At 49.4% G+C, this 18,854-nt stretch overlaps 1 protein-coding gene across 4 annotated transcripts; it reads left to right on the top strand.

Moving 5' to 3' along the window:
• Window positions 1-18,775, top strand: HCLS1 (hematopoietic cell-specific Lyn substrate 1). Of its 4 annotated transcripts, none has more exons than XM_080392358.1 (16): window positions 1-160; window positions 2,410-2,493; window positions 4,156-4,229; window positions 4,840-4,969; window positions 6,224-6,334; window positions 6,981-7,035; window positions 9,088-9,198; window positions 9,722-9,832; window positions 10,531-10,586; window positions 13,821-13,890; window positions 14,119-14,255; window positions 14,916-15,023; window positions 15,528-15,837; window positions 16,616-16,687; window positions 17,064-17,982; window positions 18,013-18,775. In XM_080392358.1, exons 2-15 carry the CDS (start codon window positions 2,410-2,412, stop codon window positions 17,198-17,200), a joined length of 1,566 nt encoding a protein of 521 aa, XP_080248484.1. In that variant the 5' UTR covers window positions 1-160; the 3' UTR covers window positions 17,201-17,982; window positions 18,013-18,775. The 4 variants fall into 4 exon arrangements, with proteins under 4 accessions (XP_080248484.1, XP_080248482.1, XP_080248483.1 ...); XM_080392356.1 differs by having other exon boundaries at window positions 15,525-15,837; XM_080392357.1 differs by having other exon boundaries at window positions 14,913-15,023.
• Window positions 18,776-18,854: the final 79 nt, after the last annotated feature.

The raw sequence follows: 18,854 nt of genomic DNA, 5'->3' as shown, positions 1-18,854 counted from the left end.
CACGACTTGAGCAGAGATGGGGGCTGGGACACAGGAAGCGAAGATAGATGAAGTTAAACCAGGAACTAGGAGCACACAGCAGTCCTAAAGCTGTCACTAGCAACAGGTGCCAGAGCAAAAAGCAGCACATTTGCCAGCAGGAGCTGGTGAGCCTTTTAAGGTAAGAAAGATGAGTGGGTTTGGGGAGTGGAATATGAGAAACAGCAACCAGAAAAGTAGGGGTTTGGTGGGCAAAGAGAACTGCTTCCTGACCCAGCATGAGTGAGTTGATAGTGCTCAGCATTTGCTTCGTGGTCTGCTCTTTGGCCATAGTTGCTGCTCTTGTGTTTGAGGCCCTAAAGAACCACATTTTCAGATCAACCAGCATGACTGTGCTAAGTCTGGTAGCCCTATATTTGTGCTGTAGTGGATGCTTTCAAGGGGAAAAATGGGACAAACTAAGGGGTTGAGACGCTACCGTGGCTGATATTCCTCATAGAGGGTGTCTGGAGCCTTGAGTTGTGATTACACTCAGGTTACTCATGGTTCCCAAGATACACGGTGGGTGGCTTTGGAGAATAGGTGATCAAGAACCATTTATAGCAGTATTCAAAATCCTGAACCACCTGCATTTGAGCTAGCTGCTCAGATCAGCTGCCCTGTTGAACAGCCCTGTCCTAGCTGGTTCTTGCAGCTGTTTTATCATTAACAAAAATGAGCCAGAAGCTTTTAAAAATCTTTGGCATAAGAGATGTTAATAAATTAGGAAGGGAAAAAGAAGAGGAAAGGTATTGCTAGATTGTGCTATGTTGCCCACACGAGCCTTCCTGCTTCCCCTGCTTCCATTTGCAATTAGTTGTATTCAGTTTGTCATGAGATTACTGTCAGTGTTCTGGAGTAGGACAGCTGCCCCCCACCCCCAGCACCCCTGAGGCAGCCTGGGGAAGATCTTCACAGTAAATCTGCCTTGGTCCCACATCCTCTCCCTTAGCTAACTATGTGGCTTTTGTTTAATAAAAGAAAGACTTGTCCCTGCTGTGGTCTTTCAGTTTCTGTTGTCTTTGCTCCCTGGTCTTACAGTGCTGGTTCTCTATGTAATCGGTAAGGGCAGCTTGAAACTAAACTGACCAGGGCACTGTACTGAACTGGAAGGTTATTAACAGCTTTTTGTGTTGCACAGTTAATTACTTGTTCAGCATAAACATTTTGCTTGCACAAAAAGCAACTGTCCTGGGCACCTGGGGCCAGTTTGTAGGCTCCCGTATGGTTGTGGGATTGAGAGGTTAGTGCTGTTGAGAAGTTCATAACAAAAGCATACTGTTAAATGAGGATCCACCACCAAGCAGTCCTCTTCCTTCCTGGTGGCCTGTTCACAGGTTTACGTGGTGTTTGCAGTGATGTGAAACAGGGCTCAGCAGCACAGTCTTTGCTGTGCATTCTGTTCAGCCTTTCTGGCCAAGTGACAAGCAGCTTTGGGCAACAGAACAATTTGGGGCTCCTCAAGGCCACAAGTGGTGTTGGTGGGACGTGAGAGCTCTGCTGAGAATGATTGCTCTGTTGTGTGGTGTAGGGGCAAGCCAGCCATGTAATAATCTCTCTTCCGTCTCTCATTTTGTAGAAAACGTGTGGTTTGGGAGGGGCTTTTTCATCACCTCTTTTCACTGTCCCCTTGAAAATGAAATGCAGGAGGTTTAGTTTTTACATTACTTTTCTGTAACTTCCTCTTCCTGGGTCTATCACTTCCTCCAGGCCTCTTTGGACAGCCTGTGCAAGCTGCACCACCGCAGCTGCAGCCTTTGCAGCCCTGCATACGTAATGATTTTGGCTCTATTTCCCCTTTTTACCATATGACACACACAAACGCAACATGGCATACTGTACCAGCACCGTCAGACCAGAGTACAGCTTTGCTCTGAACCTTCTCTAGCACGCTAGGCAGTGATAAAAAGGTTGGAAAACAGACAAGAGACTTGAGGAGTCCAACCTCAGGTAAATAAGCATCGTATCATGGTGGCAGAGCAAGCCATGGCTCCTGGTGGTGTGCCGTGACGGTGCTTAACAGCAGGGAACAGTCTCCCACAGCACAGAGCATTAATGTTGTTGGAAAAGCAGAACCAGGCATTTGGATGCTGGCACTAATTTGCATTAAAATAAGGTGTGCATTTTAACCACGGAGTCAGCCTGAATGAAGACTGTGGTTTACACTTAAAACGCCTGTGTTTTGCTGAAAGTGGTGCTGGGGCTCATGAGCAGCAATTTTGGGGTGCCCTGTGCTGTATGAATGACAGAGATCAGCAGGGCAGATGGCCTCCAAGGGTCCCTTTCCAGCCCTGGTTTTACCATGACTGCTGTGGTCTGACATGCCGATGGCTGTGAGCCAGCAGTGCCCGCAGGCTGGGCTCTGGTTGATGGTGTGTCCTCCTTGTGCAGATGTGGAGAGCAGTCGTGGGACATGACATGTCAGTGAAGGTTGAGGCTCAGGGAGACGACTGGGACACTGACCCCGATTTTGTGGTGAGTGTCTGATGTGGTAATCCATAACAGTGGTGGGGGCGGGGGTGGTGGTGGTGGTGTGAAGGTTTCGCTGGCTCTAGGCATATGCTGGTCACCTGGTCCAGGGCTGGGGGTGAGGCACAGCATGCAGCTCTGCTGGCTGTGCAAGATCAGCCAAATCCCACCAATGCCTCACAGGTACTGTCAGGTCATCTAAACTGTTTCCGACCCTTATCTATGTTTAGTATCCAGAACTTCCTACATCAGTGCACCACACATCTGACTACAAGTAGTATCACTTAAGGAGTAGAGAATATTTAGTTTCTTTTAAACCTACTCCCTGGTAACTTCACTGAGCCCTCCCCACAAGTTATCTTACAAGAAATAGCAAAAGTTTACATTTTCTCCTTCCCACACTGTTGGTAATTGTACAGGATTCCAGCATTGCCCTCATTTATCTTTCTTCTAAATGGAAAAATCTTAGTCTGTTTATGGTCACCTTGTACAGATGCAGCTACATGCCTCTGAATAGCCTTATTTTCTATCTAGTCCAATTCTCTAGGTGAGATAGTAAGAGAATAGAAGGGCTCAGCCAGTGGGAACTCCATGCGTTCATACAGTGTCATGATTTTCATTTTCTGTTTGATTCTCTATTCCTTTCCTAGTAAGTCACTCACTTCAGCTTTTTGGCCCATTCTGTATTTGCTACTCTTCTACATAATTGCACATAATTCCAAATTTCCTACTCCTTCCTGAATGGTACATATTTTGGAACCATCATCGTGCAGACATAATTAGGATTTTCCCCCTCCCCCCTCCCCCCATATGCTTTAATGTTGTACTTAACACTAACCTTCATGTACAATTTTGTCTTCCACTGATTCGGCATCACAAAATTTTTCTGCACTGCTTTGTTTCCTGTGGTTGGTTAATCTAAACAGTCCTTTACTATCTCAAGACATTCTTCATACCCTTTTCCTAAAGCTCTTAGGAGCATACAGCGCAGCCAGGTCCTGTCCTCCTGGCGCCAAGGAGCATCAGCTGCGATTTACAGCCGCAGGTCTCTCAGCTCTGTTGGGATTTTGGTTTCCTTTCCAAGGTAGTTTCTTGACAGACACTCTTCTGTTGTGCAAGAGTCCTGTGTTTCTGAAGTTCAGTCTTGCCTAGTTATTTCCAATAAGAAATTCTACTTTGGGACAGAAAAGTGTGTCCCCTCCTCAAAGTTCCCAATTATTCATGTTTTACAAAATTTTATGCTGTCAAAATTCTTTTATTTTACTTCATTTGTTCTATTTGTGGAAGCATTTAAAATAAGCCTGAATGGAGTAAGACTATTATTTTTTTTTTAATCTATTTCGTATATACATACTTTTAGCTTTACCTTATATTAGGAAAGTCTTTGTTGATGCTTCAATTTATCAAATACTCATCCAGGCCTTCTGAGAAGACCGAACAAGTGCTGTTGTAACACAGCTGAGGCAGAACAGCTGGCCTTGACTCAAACCTTCCCTTCAGCATCTTTCCACTATTTTTCCTCAACTATTTCCACAGAAGTTTTGTTTGGCTAGCTTCTCCCTGAGGAAGAGGGCCGGGGCCACCCATGGCCCCACTGGTGGCTGGGGACCGAGGGCCTGAGCCCTATTCCCCGGGGACGGCTGCTGACGGCTGTGCTTGGCTCTGCAGAACGACATCTCCGAGAAGGAGCAGCGCTGGGGAGCCAAAACCATCGAGGGCTCCGGACGTGCCGAGCACATCGAGTGAGTGTGGGGCACGGGGGTGGCGGGCCCGGGAAGCAGCGGGGTGGTGGGGGAGCAGCAGCCTCAGCCAGGTGAGGAGCTCCTCGGGGCTGCAGCCTGCCCGCCCAGGCTCTGCCTGCTGCATCCAGGCTCTTGGTTTGGGGTGCTGGTGTCGCCCCAGAGCAGGGCTCACAGGCCGCCTGCGGTGGTGCCGGGCGTCAGCTTTCAGCTGCCTCCAGACAGTGGCTGTCCCTAAAGACTTCCCCGCTCCTTCCCTGGCCAAGCTGACCCCATCCAGCAGCTCCTCCGGGATGCCCCAGCACTGCCCTGCACAGTGTGGCTAGTGCAGCACACAGAAAAGGAAGCCTTGGGCTCCTTCTGAAGACAGAGTGTAGCCCTGAATGGGGGCTGGGTGCACACACAGACCCTGCCACCCTGGGTCCATCACCAGCCCCCAGGGTAGCATCATCTCCTGCCACAGCGCAGTGGCTGCATGTGTGTGGCCACAGTGGGTTTATATCCTGCTCTGTGCTGGGTTCTGGCTGGGACAGGGGCACAGGGGTGCTCCAGCTGGCTGCATGGGTCCACAAAATCCCACAGTGACCTGCTCTGACTCTCTCTGCCTCACCAGCATCCACCAGCTGAGGAACAAGGTGTCGGAGGAACATGAGGTCATCAAGAAGAAGGAGCTGGAGACGGGCCCCAAGGCCTCCTATGGCTATGGGGGCAAGTTTGGAACAGAGCGGGACCGAATGGATAAGGTAACAGTTGTAGAGGGCTTCCTTGGGCCACAGTGGAAAAGTCTTTTTCTCATAAAGAAAGAGCATCTCTGTTTTCTTGCCTGACCCTGAAGGGAGAGAATGGAGAGCTGGCACGGCTGTGCAGATTCACACATGTCTAAGTAGCCCATACTCTGGTCTCCAGGATTTGTCTGAACCCATTTGTATAATTTGTCTCTACAACTTCCTTGCAACACTCCCTTAGCGGTGAAGAAGGACTTTCTGTGGTTTGTTTCAAAACTGCTGCATAACAATTAAATTACGTGCCTCCCTACTTGTACTTGGAGAGCTAATGAATAATTATTCCTTCCTTACATTCTCCATTGCAGACGTCTGCTATGTCTCCCCCAGGATGAAGCCCTAGCTCATACTCGCTGTTCTCACATCAAATCTGTTTTATGTTTTCTGATAACCATCAACACGCTTCTTCCTGTACATTTCATCTGGACCAAGACACAGCATTTAATACTTCTTTTTTTTTTCCGAAGGGAGATGATAAGATTGCAGTAGTATTCAATTTGTGGGGTCACTGTGGGTGTGCGTGATACCAGGATGACAGAGCAGGAAACAAACATTTCTTGGAAGCCAAAATGGAGCAGCCATGCTCAAACCCTTCTGCCAGAGCAGAGTGAGGATGTCTTTGAGCAGCTCCTCGGCCTTTGTCCAGTTGCACCAGGATGTTGTAAGCATTTAGCCTCTGGCCCATCTCCTGAGGAGTGTGTGCAATTCCTGGCCACAGCACCTCCAGCAGAGTGCAGTGGGACCCTGGCTGGGCCTGTGCTAGGCATAAAGGGTGATCCCAGTCAGGTGTGCTGACCCTCACCCTCAGACACAGAAAAGAGGGAGCAGGTGCCAGACCTGCTGCCTGCAGGTTTCCAGCTGTGCATGCCTATCCACACTTTTCTCCTCGGTTTCCCCATGTGGTTATTCACCACACCACTGGCATTTGGGAGCAGCAGGTATTCAGCATCCCATGGGTTGCACGATGAGCTGGCAGTGAGGCAGGTTGTGTGGGATGGCTGCCCTTGAAGCTACATCACAGGTTTCAGAGCAGAGCTGGTACTGGCAAAGGCCATGTGGAGGGCATCGCTGCCACCAGCACAGTCAGTTTGGACCTGTCACCTCATGACTACCAGTATCTCGTCAGTGGGGCAGAACAACTGTGTGGCGCCTATGTCTCTGTCCACCCTGCCAGTCTGACCATGGGTGCTCATGTCATGCTCTCTCTCTTCTCAGTGCGCAGTGGGCCACGAGTATGTTGCTGATGTTGGGAAGCACTCCTCGCAGACAGATGCAGCCCAGGGCTTTGGGGGCAAGTATGGAGTCCAGCGGGACCGAGCTGACAAGGTGTGTTGGACAGGGCAGCTGAAATGCATACTTGCCGCCTGTGCTCGGTGCTGCCCCTAAAACACTGTGCTACATTTAGGATTGTGGCCGCAGTTTTCAAAGTGCTGCTGGTTGCAGGTCTCTGCATGCCATGCACCGTGGTCTCCTCTGGAACACAAAGCTCACTCCTGTGTGCAGGACAATGACTGATGACGATTTGCAGGGCACTTGTGGAGATTAACTCCTTGCTGTGCATTAATGTGCTTCCACTGTCCTATACGGGCAACACTGTGTTTGTCTTGGGGGCTGTGGGTGGTGTTTTTCATCTCCAGATCCCTAAGCTGTGGCAGAACTGGACGGGGACAGCAGGATGCTGTCCCTCCTGTGCACATACAGATGTCCAATGCTGCCCAGCTGCCTTGTCTGCTGAAGTGAGATCAGGATTGTGGCCTTCTTACCTGGAGTGCATGAACACTTGTGAGGGGCTGTCCCTGGACATGCTGCCGCATGGACAGCAGGGGTGGTGTGAGAGGCTGAGGAGTGGCCAGGCGTCTGCATGTTGCAGCACAAGACAGGGAGCAGGGCCCCAGCCCGGTCCCTGGAGGAGGGTGGGTGAGACCCAGCTTAGCCCTCAGGATGACTGACATTCCTCCCCTTCTTGTTCCAGTCAGCACTGGGCTTTGAATACAAGGGTGAGGTGGAGAAACACTCATCCCAGAAAGGCAAGTCCATGGGCACGTGTGGCCCCTCGACATTTTGCCCAGCTTCTCTTCTGCTCCAAATATCCTGTGCTGTCTGCTGTGGCACAGTCTCCTTTGTTATCCCCCACCTGTCACTTGCTTCATATACCTGTTCCCAGTCGGTCACCCTTGCCGGCCCCATTCCATGCTGTCCTGTCACTACCCTTCTCTTGTACGTTTGGCTTGTCTCTGTGTTTTGCTTTGATGGAAACCATGTCATGGCTGAGCAGAGAAGACACCCCCACTCACCTCCCCAGTGGATGGCTGATTCTCCCTTTCCTCTACAAGTCCTTCTGAGCAACAGTTCCAGCAGGAATCCAAGCACTGTAGGACGTGAGAAGTCATTTCTGAAAAAGTGGCGTTTAAGAAAGGGCACAACAACAAATACAGAAACAAAAGCCTGTACAGCACCCAAACTTTTGCAGAATTCTGAAGATGACTCAGCCAAGCTTTGACATATACATACGAGCAGCTATATTCATTAAGAACATCACAAGAACTGAAACTAAAAGTATTATAAGTATTCTGCAACCAAGAAAGGATGAGAGGGCAAGGGCTGTTACTGTTTCAGATAAATGTGAGGAGTACATTACCAAGAAAAGAAGAACTGAATCATGTTCATTTCAGAGGAAACTATAAAAGAAGGAAGATGTTTTGAGGTATTCTTGGTTGATCTTGAATGAACGAATCTCTTGCAGTTGTGCTACATTAACATATTCCATTATAAGAGATTGTATACTAGGTTGTAGACATAGAAATTCATCGGGTTGTGTAAAACCACAGAAAATGCTCAAGACAAAATGAAAATGTTAGAAATAGGCTAAGGTGTTTGGATTGGTTTTCATAAAAATGGGTCCATACTGGAAACTCCAGCAACAAGATAACAGTCATAAAATCTACATTTGCTGAAAACAACATCCTAAAAGGTCCATTTCATAGTGGTAAATAGTAGTTTAATTGAGATAAGTTTAAGACATTTCTAGAACTTACAGATTCATCCTTAAGTAACTGAGCTTCTATGAAACAGAGACCCATTCTTGAATACAAAATATTTTCATTAATATTTCTCTAGATCACAGTCTTCATAGGTTGATAAGGTTAAATTTGTCGGAGATGCCCCAACTCATTCCTGTGAAATGCAGACCTGTAAGAACAGGAACAAAGAGAGGTAACTGATTTACTCCTGAAGGGCAGGATTTGGAAACAGAGCTGGCAGACCAGGTTTCTGAAAGTGCCTCTATACAGCCAGAAGCTAGGATAGAGGCTGCAATTTCTTAGGACATCAGCCAATAATAACAAGCTAGTCCTTAGAGAGTAACTGAACACGGTTGAAGTAGTTAATACATTATTAGTTTAGAAGATAGAAAAAGGGGAGGCATAAGGAAGATGTGCTGTGCCTCTATCACACAATGGTCGAGTGTGGCAGAGACAGCCTGGGGGAGAGATGGAGCATGTCTCCAGAAATGTGGGTTTCAGCCTTTGCTGCAGTATCGAAGAGTCAGTGGTTTCCTTGTAGAAGTCGAGATTCCATTATAGCACATATAAGTCATACAACAGAACTTTGCTATTCCTTCTGTACTTTCAAGGGCTAAATATACTTGTTCACAGACCTTTTCAGAGACTGGCAGACCACAGGCTGAAATCCTTGCTCTGGAGATGTGTGAGTGGGTGGATGCCCAGGCTGTCAGTGCCCAAGTCTTGCCTTCGCTTTGCTTCCTTGGGTGGCTGAGCTCCCACTGCCTCCCCAGCTGCCCTTGGCTTTTCTTCCTTGCCCTCCCAGCCTGCTGTGTCTCCAGCTGATCATGGTGCTCAGGCTGTCTTGCTGCCATGACCCATGCTTGCCCTCGTCCTTAATGGCCCTCACGGCCATCCACTCTGACTCCTCCAAATCCCTTGTTTCTACACGTGTTCCCCATCATCCCTGCTGCTCTTCCTCCTCCCTGTTTGCTCCTCCCCAGTGCTGCTCCCCATTTTACCTCCTGCCCTCACCAGCCCCATGCTCAGGGCAGCTTTTCTCTCCATGCACTATCCCAGATTACTCCAAAGGCTTTGGTGGCCGTTACGGTGTGGAGAGGGACAAGGTGGACAAAGCAGCAGTGGGATTTGACTACAAAAGCCAGGCAGAGAAGCATGACTCTCAGAAAGGTGAGCTGGGGGAGCCCGGTGCAGCAGGCTGTGTCAGGACTGTTGGGACTGTGCCCACTGAGGCTGCAGGACACTGTGCTTGGTTTTTGCAGCCTGCTGCATGAATGGTGGAAAAGCTGCGGTAAGCTGTTGGGTGCCCAGTGCTTGCAGCAAAGAAATGGGTCAGGTGAACAAAGCCATTGCGTGGTGCCTGACTGCTGGAAAAAATTCAGGCTAAATGAAGAGAAGCAGCAGATTTCTATGGGCACAGGGATCTCCTGGGCAGTATGTCACCAAAGGAAGGGTGCAGGGGAAGCCCAGACAGGTGCTAACAGCAGGTGACATGTCCCAGGGGCAAGGCAGGGCTGTTGTTGCAGCCACCAGTGGGGAAATCTGGACTGGTTCCATGTCTTTCTCTAAGTCCTGGGCAGGGGAAACTATTGCCCCTGCGAGAACAGCCTGAGCTCACAGTGCTGCCACTTTTCTCTTTTCCCTCCCTTGTCTGTTGTCTTCCATGCCATGATCTGGATGCCTATGGCTGAAGACTATTCTGTGGGCTTCGGTGGGAAGTTTGGGGTCCAGAGTGATCGTCAGGACAAGAGCGCTCACGGCTGGGACCATCAGGAGGAAGTGCAACCCCATGCATCTCAGACAGGTAGGGCAATACTACCAGAGCTGGCAGCACAATTTCCTTGGAGCACACGCGTATGTAGAGCTGGTGGCTCATACTTGACAGAGATCGAGCTGCTGAAAACTGAATGTGTACAACATTGCAGAGCAGCTGGGACATTGTGAACTCCCAAAGTGCAAGGATAAATTGCCAGAGTAGGTGCATGCTTGGATCGCTGGGAGACATGGAATCCAAGTCCCTGAATCAGGCTTCCCAGACTATACTGTGCTTTCTCTGTGAGGTATGATCCTGATCATAAGCTCATTCGAAAGGTGAGCTCATGGGAATGAGGCAAAGCAGGTTCCAGGGATGGCTTGACTATAACTTCAGTGATTAAGGCCACATTGCACTCCAATGGCATGACTGGCTTCTCACGCCAGTGCCTTGGAAGCAGATTTGGCAGTGTACAGCACTGAACACCTGTGCACTTCGCTCAGAGGAATGAAGGAGTAGTCTTAAAAGTTACTGTCCAGAGCATTTTGCATGTATTATCTCTATTTAGTTCCATATGTGCTAGGTTAACAGTTGGACTTTATGATCTTAAAGGTCTTTTCCGACCTAAACAGTTCTATGGTTCTAAGGTGCAGACAGAGCTAACGAATTTCCCTGTTCACAGCATACTGAAGTCAAAAGTGCACACAGAATATAAAATATTATAAAATAGCCCCATTTTTTCCATACAGACTATGCCAAGGGGTTTGGAGGCCGTTATGGAATCCAGAAGGACAGAGTAGATAAGGTAAGACCACATGCTGCAGCTTGCAATCGCTTCCTGCTAATCACTGCTCAGTGCACTGCTGCAAGTGAAGAGACTTCCCAGCTGGAGATGAGGTCCCACTGCTCTGTGCACAGCTATTGCAAGGGTGAGGGAAGTCGCCCAGTGTAAATACCAGAGGGTGCAGAGGAGTGCAGCCTGGGGAGATCATAATGCAAGGAAGAAGTTTTCTCCATTCTCGGCTGCTTTTGAATCATTCCACTCTCGGACTGAACAGTCATACACCTGCTTTCTCTTGGGGCAGGATTTAATAGCAGAGCCAGCGAGGAGCTTTCTAAGGGCATCAGGCTGTTCCCTCCTGGATATCTAGTACCATTTGAGATACTGGGAGTGTTCTGGCTGCTTGCCATCACTCCTACAGGCCCTTTGTGTACCAATACAGTCAGGATGAGCAGTGATGGCTCCTTGGAGATGAAATTTTGTGAGAGTGCAGCCTTGTGAGAAGTCTGAGAGGCCACAGGCTACTGCACCATGCAGGCACTGTCTCTGACACAGGAGGGGTGCTGGACCAGACTGAAAGCCCATCTGGTGTCATGTCCCCAGCACTGACTGGTAGGTGGTGATCGTGCAGGGAGCAGTATGCATACAGAGTGATTCTTGCCTTGGGCTACCTCCAGTGAGAAGGTGGTGCCGCTGTGGCTGCAATTCCTCTAGCTGCTCTTACTCAAGACATAAGGTTTGTTAGCAGCTGTCACACCCACACATAAACAAGGTTTCCCAGAAGCTGACTGGAATCTTTGGTCTCTCAAGTAGCCAACTTGCAGATCTCCATGGTCTTTCCAGTATGTGATACAGATCTATGACCTCTCTGGTATATGGCTCCTCATCCTCTTATACTACTCCCCAGCCGGTATGTCTTTGTGCATGAGTGACTGGCCCCATATCGCTCCCCCTTAACTACTGGTAAAATCTGGCCATTCCTCATGGCGCTGTCTGTAACTTGTCAGCTTCTCTGTTATTTGTTAACTTCCACAGTTTTTTTCTGTCCTGTCCAGGAGTTTCTTATGGTCAGGTCAGTTAGCTAAATTTCAGGCCAGGGCATAGTCATCCACCTGCAAACCTTAACAAAACCCAGCAGGGTTGGGATTGGCAGGGATCAACCTTGCATGAGAAGAGCTCATCCAGTTTGCTGGTTCAAGTTTTCTGTCTGGGCTGAAACCAGGCAAAAGTTCTCCTGCAGTCAAAATGACGCAGACTGTCTCGGGCACTTGGATTAACATGGTGCTTTGGCAGGCTACTCTGCAAGCTTGTTCAGGAAGGGAGGTCTTGCTGGTGGATGATGATCTGCATGGATGGGGATACCCTAAAAGATGAGAATCCTGGGTGGTGGTGGGGCCTTGGGGCATTTGGAGAAGGAAGCAAGGGTACCTTCCCTGAACCATACTTTTTCTGTTGTTGGGCACAGTTGTTGTGCCTGGAACGCTACCAACATCACCACACTCAGGAGCTGGAGGAAGGAGACGATGACCTTTCTGCAGGGCTCTAAGCCAAGGAAGGACATAAACACATACCCGTAACAATTGAGCATGCTCTTTTTCATGCTGCATGTGTAGGCTGAGCCGGTAGCAGAGTGGGAATGGCATCCTGCCCGCAGAAGAGATTAGCATGGTCTATGTATTTAACAACAGCAAATGGAGGTGCATTGTCAAAAGGCAAGGCATCATGTATGTGGCAGAAAAAAGCATGCAAGATCAGATGAGCGCTTGTGCAAAAGTCAGGGCTGTGAGTCATTTTAGAAGCAGGTTGCAGAGAGGGGATATGCAGTTCTTGATCAGCTCAAAGTGGAACATGAATTTATTCATTTTGAGAGTATTGAAGCATAATCAAAGACAGTAAAAAGAAGTATATTTTGGCAAGTACCGAAGCTCCTGATTGCCTAGTTTTCAGGCACTGCAGTAGTGCTGAATTCATTGCTCCGGAGTAGAGCATAATATACCACCAGGCAATCTTAACTCCCCTTTGACAAAGTTTTGAATACTAAGTGTAGGATTCAGCTCTCACACTAAGACTCCTGAATTTAAATACTGTCATATAAACAACATGTCCATCTGTGTAGACCTGGTTCTGACTGCCTGCTCAGGTGTTTTCTTTAAGGAGAGAACTAACTTTCTGGGCAACACTGACTGTAGCAGGAGCTCGGCCACCCCAGCCCATTGGTGACACCTGCAGGTGGAGCCCTACATACAGCTGCATTAGTCTGACAGACGATCCTACCTGCAGTTTCCTTTTTGTATGAAGTAGTTGCCTCATTAAAGTAGATAAACCCCCTGTATGTCACTTTCTTTTTGCTGCAATCATCTCATCGATGCTATTACCGGTTTAGCCATCTCTTCACATCTCATAAAGCCAGCGACAGCTTAGACGTTCACGCATGTTTTCACTTCGATGTTTTCCAGCCAATGCTGCCGTACACATGTACTGCAGGCAACGACCTGCTGAAGGGATGCACGTTTTTCACGGTTAGGCAGCTGCAGCTGCGCATCCAATAGGGAAGTGCTTCCATGCATCATGCCACTGCGAGTGCACGGGCATGGCGGTTGCAGGGACTGCAACTGCAGTGTCCAGTCCTTAGGGCAGGTTTGTGGGAGCTGGAACAGATTTCAGCTGGAGGAAAATTTTCTGAGTTGAGAATGGGAACGGACATTGCTTGGGATCTCATTCAAAGGGATTGAGGGGATCTGATGCCTTTTCTCCAGCAGGAAATCCCACAGAGAGACAAGGACCACACAGAGGCAGCCCCTGCCACCAATCATGCCCCTGAGTGCACCCGAGTGCACGGGACATTGGCTCTCTGGACCTCAGCAAGACTGCCAGGCATCCACTCAGCTTTTTACCATTACCAGTGAGCACTTCTGCCATGAATGCCCAGCCTTGCTGTCCCATGCGGCCATCATCTTGCCACTGTGCAGCCTCTTTTGCTTGGCTCCATGCAACCTTTCCATCCCTTGGGAGTGCCACCCGTCTAACAGGAGCAGCCCTTGCCTTTGGCTGGAGGGCAGCAGGCACTGCCACAATGCAGGGAAGCACTAGGAGAGCAGGGCTGCAGCCAGCAGCCTCCACAGGGCTGTGGCAGTTGTACAGAGGAGGACAGACACAGCTGGGAACAAAGCTTGCAGTCACCAGTAGACAAACCCAGCAGGAGACCTTGGCACTGTCCTTGCCTGACAAGCTGAACACCTCATTCGCTTCCTCTCACAGAGTGCCGCTGGCTTTAACGAGATGACAGCTCCCACCTCCTCGTACGAGAAAACAAGATCTCTGGAGGCAGGTGAGAAACTGATTACCAGCCCTGGGCCTGGTTGGAAGCTGTGGTCCCTCTATGGCAGCACACTGGCTGGCCTGTGCTGTGGTGGGATGTGGGTTTCACCTGAGGGACAGGAGAAGGTGGCTGGATTACAAGTTTCTCTGGGAGAGGCAGAGGACTAGGTTCCTCCTGGATGCTTGGGGTGGTGGAAGGGAGCCACTGGGCATGTGGGATCAACTGTCTTCTCCGCAGGAGCTTCCAGTGGCACCAGCAGCCTGCGGTCACGATTTGAAAACATGGCCAAGTCAGCAGAGGAGGAGAGCAGAAGGCAGGCAGAGGAAGAGAGGATGAGGCGGCAGGCTCGGGAGTACCAGGTGGCTCGGCGGAAGGTGAGCCGTGGCCATCTTGCCGTGTCCTCCAAGGCTTGCAAACCGGACTTTTCCTCAGGGCCATGCAGCTCCGTGTCTATCTGATCTCTTCACAGTAACCTCTTGCCTAAACTGCCTCCCCGCAACTGCCAGGGACTGCCACTGAACTTCACAGCTGTCGATGGATTTTCCCTTTTGGCACACAGATCAGGATGGGTCTGCACCCAGCCATGACCCCTTGTGCCTTCTGCCTCTAGTGCCTGGCAAGCACGGTGCAATCACACCTCCCCAGTACTGCCATCCCAGCAGACTGCAGTCAGCGTTTTCCAAACTGGAGGTTGCATCCAAACCCTCACGTTTACAAGACCTCCTTCTACATCGTGCTGTTTCTGCATTCAGTGCACAGCTAATGCTTCACTAATAAAGCACTCCCTGATAGATTCCCTCCTCAAGGCTGCTTTCTGCAGACCCCATAGGCATTACAGGCCTGCTAGTGTCCAGTCCTTAGGGCAGGTTTGTGGGAGCTGGAACAGATTTCAGCTGGAGGAAAACTGAGAGGTGCTCTGTAAGCTGGAACAGATTTCAGCTGAAGGAAAATTTTCTGAGTTGAGAATGGGAACGGACATTGCTTGGGATCTCATTCAAAGGGATTGAGGGGATCTGATGCCTTTTCTCCAGCAGGAAATCCCACAGAGAGACAAGGACCACACAGAGGCAGCCCCTGCCACCAAGCCAACAAGGGTGCTCAAGAGTGCTGACCGAGACAGGGCTGTGTCACAAGCAGAACAGGTGCCAAAGTGGGCTGAGGAGACGCAGGAGGGGGAGCAGACGGAGGGGATTACACCTGGGAGGGGGCTGTGCTTTACGGGAAGCCCTGCATGAAGAAGGGGAGTGCAGCTGCAGTGTGGGAGAGGCTTTGGAGGGAGTGAGAGGGGAGATGTTGGGGTGGTGATGGGACATGCCTGCACAGCACCTTGCACCATGAGATGGGCTCTTGGAGTGGGTCAGTGCAGTGGCAGTACAGTGAGCTGTAGCTAAGTATGTGAAAGAGCTTTGAATAAATGAGCCATGAGCGTCTTCACAGCAACCCCAGGTGCCAGTTCAGCACAGACCTAATGGCTGAGCTGTTTTCCCATTGTGCGGAGGGTGATGCCCCATTTCTGTCATGGTGTCTCTAAAGGCACCTACAGTGGAGCTGGTTCCCTTGTGTTGGGCCTTGTGCAGTCATGGGAGAGCTGCTTGCAGTGGATGCTTTGCAGGTGACTTTGCTGGCACTTTCTCATTTCACAGCAGGAGGCAAAAAGGGAGGATGAGGAAACACCACCCACTTTGCCACCGAGGCCAGCAGACCTGGGTGAAGAACTCTGCAAGATCCCCAGCCAGGATCAGCCCATCTACAGTGAAAGTCTGGATGCTGGTGAAGACTATGAGGAGCTGCCAGAGCCCTCTGACTACTGTGACAGTACCAGTGGAGGTGCTGACTATGAGGAGCTGCCAGCACCCTTGGGAAAGCTGGATGCCATCTATGACCAGGGAGGAGATGGAGGTGAGGACTATGAGGAGATTCTTCCTGAGGAGCCCAGCCAGAGCCAGCCCCACCTAGGTGAGTACTGATGGAAAAGCCCATGTCCTGGGGAGCTTGTGTCTGTCCGCTCACCTCACTGAACGTATGGAACAGACTCCAGAGGGAATTTTTATCCTGTACTTTGGCCATGGTAGCAGCCCATGATGATGGAGACTTGGTCATCTTCCACTCCCTTACCTGGCTCCAAGGTGCGAGATCAGCTGTATGGGATGCTGGGCCAGGTTGTTGGAGCAGAACTCCAGCAGGAGGACTGAGGGCTGCCATGGGATCTAAAGAAGCTGGACCTGGACTGATGTTCTTGGTGCATGTTTCCTGGCAAGTGACTGCTAGTGCTGCACTGAGGCTTGGGGGTGCCCTCCTAATTCAGCCCAATTATTGTCTTAATTTGCTCAAATGGCTAGTGCTCATGGGACCTGGTCTGGTGGTATCTCCTGGGTGTGAGGAGTGCAGGTTAGTCTTCCTCCAAGCACATAAGCAAACTTCATAGGCTGTTGTTGGTGATGTTTCTGTCGCAGCTTCATTGGTACTGGAGATGGTAAGTGGAGAGGCTGGAGTTATGTCCAGCCTTTTTCTTGGGAGAGGAACATGAAGCATCAGGACCTCGCCTCTCTCGTCACAGAAGGGGAGGGAAGCCGTACCTCACTTTGAGCCATGGTACATCTCTCCCTGTTGGTAGGGTTTGGATGTGTGGTTCACCCCAAGGCTGACAACTGGGTGGAGGGTGGCACTGGCCACATCTATACAGCTGCTTTCAGCCTCTTTCTTGTCAAGCAGATGCTTGTCCTGTCTTCTGCAGGGGAAACGGACAATGTTTATGAGGTCGAGGTGCCTGGGACCTGTGCAGTGGCTCTCTACGATTACCAGGGAGGTGGGTCTGCCATCCAGGCTGTGGGGAGAGGCACTGGGAGCTGGCCAGGGTGGTGTGACAGGGAGGTGGTAGCTTACACCATCAGTAGTGGTGAAAAGATTTCAACTTGGTGGTTTAAATTTCTTCCTCTTGGAAAGCAGAATGAAACCTGACTCAGATGAAACAGAGAAGTTTCATCTTTCATCTGTAAAGTCTTGCTCTTTCTCTGCCTTATCTGTGCTGTTTGATGGGGGTTAGGTGAGATGAAGTCTGAGGATTACCTGAATGCTTGTTCTATATTCTCCTCCTGGCAGAAGGGAGAGGAAAGACATAAAACCAGCTCTCTCTGCGGTTATCTTCTTTGCATTGTGACTATCTTTTCTTAAATCTTTTGCAGATGGAGATGATGAGATTTCTTTTGACCCTGATGACACAATCACACACATTGAGATGGTAGACGAAGGCTGGTGGCGGGGGCAGTGTCATGGCAAAGTAGGCCTCTTTCCAGCAAATTATGTGAAGCTTCTGCAGTGAAACCAGAATTGTTCAAGCTGCTTCCTTCCAAACTTTTGCCTCTCTCTGCTTCAGCTTTTTACATGTTATTAGCTTAATTTGGCTTGGCATGTCTACATGCAAATACCAAGGAACAAACTGGCAGTGTCTGAAAGAATGTTTTGGCCTGTGCAGAAGAGGACTTTGGCCTGGGACGAAGAGTTCCCATCCATGTCCAGATGGGAAAGGTGGGATTGTTTAAGAGCATGTGAGTACGATACAAGACGTCTTTTCTACCTAGGCTGTCCCACATGTCAACCATCAAGTTTGCAGGAGAAGTGTGTCCATTCCAGTTCCCAACAGGACAATTCACAGAAAAGAAACACCAGCTCTGATCAGGTCAAGGCAGAAGGGACATGACCTGTGGGACCTGCTTAAGCTGCTGTGGCCCTGGATGTCATCCTACCCAGGGATCGAGGAAAAGAGCACTGTGAAGGCCAAACTTGCCTTTGTTCCCAGGAAGGGTTTCCACCTGCAGGATGGATGAACTGTGTTTGCAGCATGGGGTAGAGAAACACAAACCTGGTCTATCAGGGCTGGGCACTGGGAACATTTGACCACAACAGTGACCGCTGCTGACTTTCCCTGGACGCAGGCACGAGCTTGGCTGAAGTGAGCTGTTCCATTAAACCAGAGAAGTGTGAGCTGGCTCAATGAAAATGTAGGATGATCCTGCTAAGATAGGAGATTACTCGCTTGTTTTTCCATTGTGTGCCCAGAATGCTGTTGGGAGATGTGTCGTTTCTGGGGTAAACCTTGAAAAAGTAAGTGTAAAAATTAGATTACTTTCTGAGAAAAATGGTTCTGGAAAATCTGTCTTGGAGCAAGAGAAAAATACTACAAGGCTTCACTTTTAGTGTGAAAAGTGTGTTAATAACCATCTTGTTCTTCATCCAGACAGTACATCAGAGGAATGTTCTGCTAGGGAAATCCTTTCAATCTATCAAACAAATCAGAATAAGTGCTGCTTGATACAGGCAGTAGAATATTTTTAAGAGAGCTCCATTTTTCCTGTTAACTGCTCTGACAGTATAAATAAGCATACACATGCAGGTGGGGTGTGAAGAGCAGTCCCACAGCTCACCTCTAGCCTAAGGGCTCGTGCACTTTGCAGTCAGTGCCAAAGGTAGGTTCCCCCATCCAGTATTTGTCTCAGCCTCTGCTCTCTGCCGGTGGGTGGTTTGAGTCCAGTGCTGAAGTCAGACCTCGCCAGCATGGTAGTAAAATAGTTAATGCCTCATAGGCCTTTGTAAGACTCACAAATTAAATATTTGCAGGTAATGGTCTCACCAGTTTAATTAACAAAGGAGTGAATTATTTGTTAAAGGGTACGCTGGCTAGATCCTCTTTATCTGAAGAATGAATGCTATTGTTATTTCCAATATCCTGCTTATCTGACACAGTTTGGTGAAGAATGAGTTGCATAACCTGAAGGTATACAAGCTGTGTAACTGCCCCATTTGGGCAGAGCTCGTGTCAGCAGTGTCTGTCACTGCTGCGCTGTGCTCTCCCTCATAGCTGTAGTAATAAACTCCTTCTGTTCTGGCCTGACTAAAATTGTATCCCAGTTATTCTGTGACAGCACATCCCCTGTGTCTGCTATAGGCTCAGTTCCTTGCACAGTGAAAAGGGCCCT

This window comes from Falco punctatus, assembly GCF_963210335.1.
Source record: "Falco punctatus genome assembly, chromosome: 6".
Classification (NCBI taxonomy): Eukaryota; Metazoa; Chordata; class Aves; order Falconiformes; family Falconidae; genus Falco; species Falco punctatus.
The sequence above is the reverse complement of the archived record's forward strand: the minus strand, read 5'-3'. Positions and strand labels throughout refer to the sequence as shown.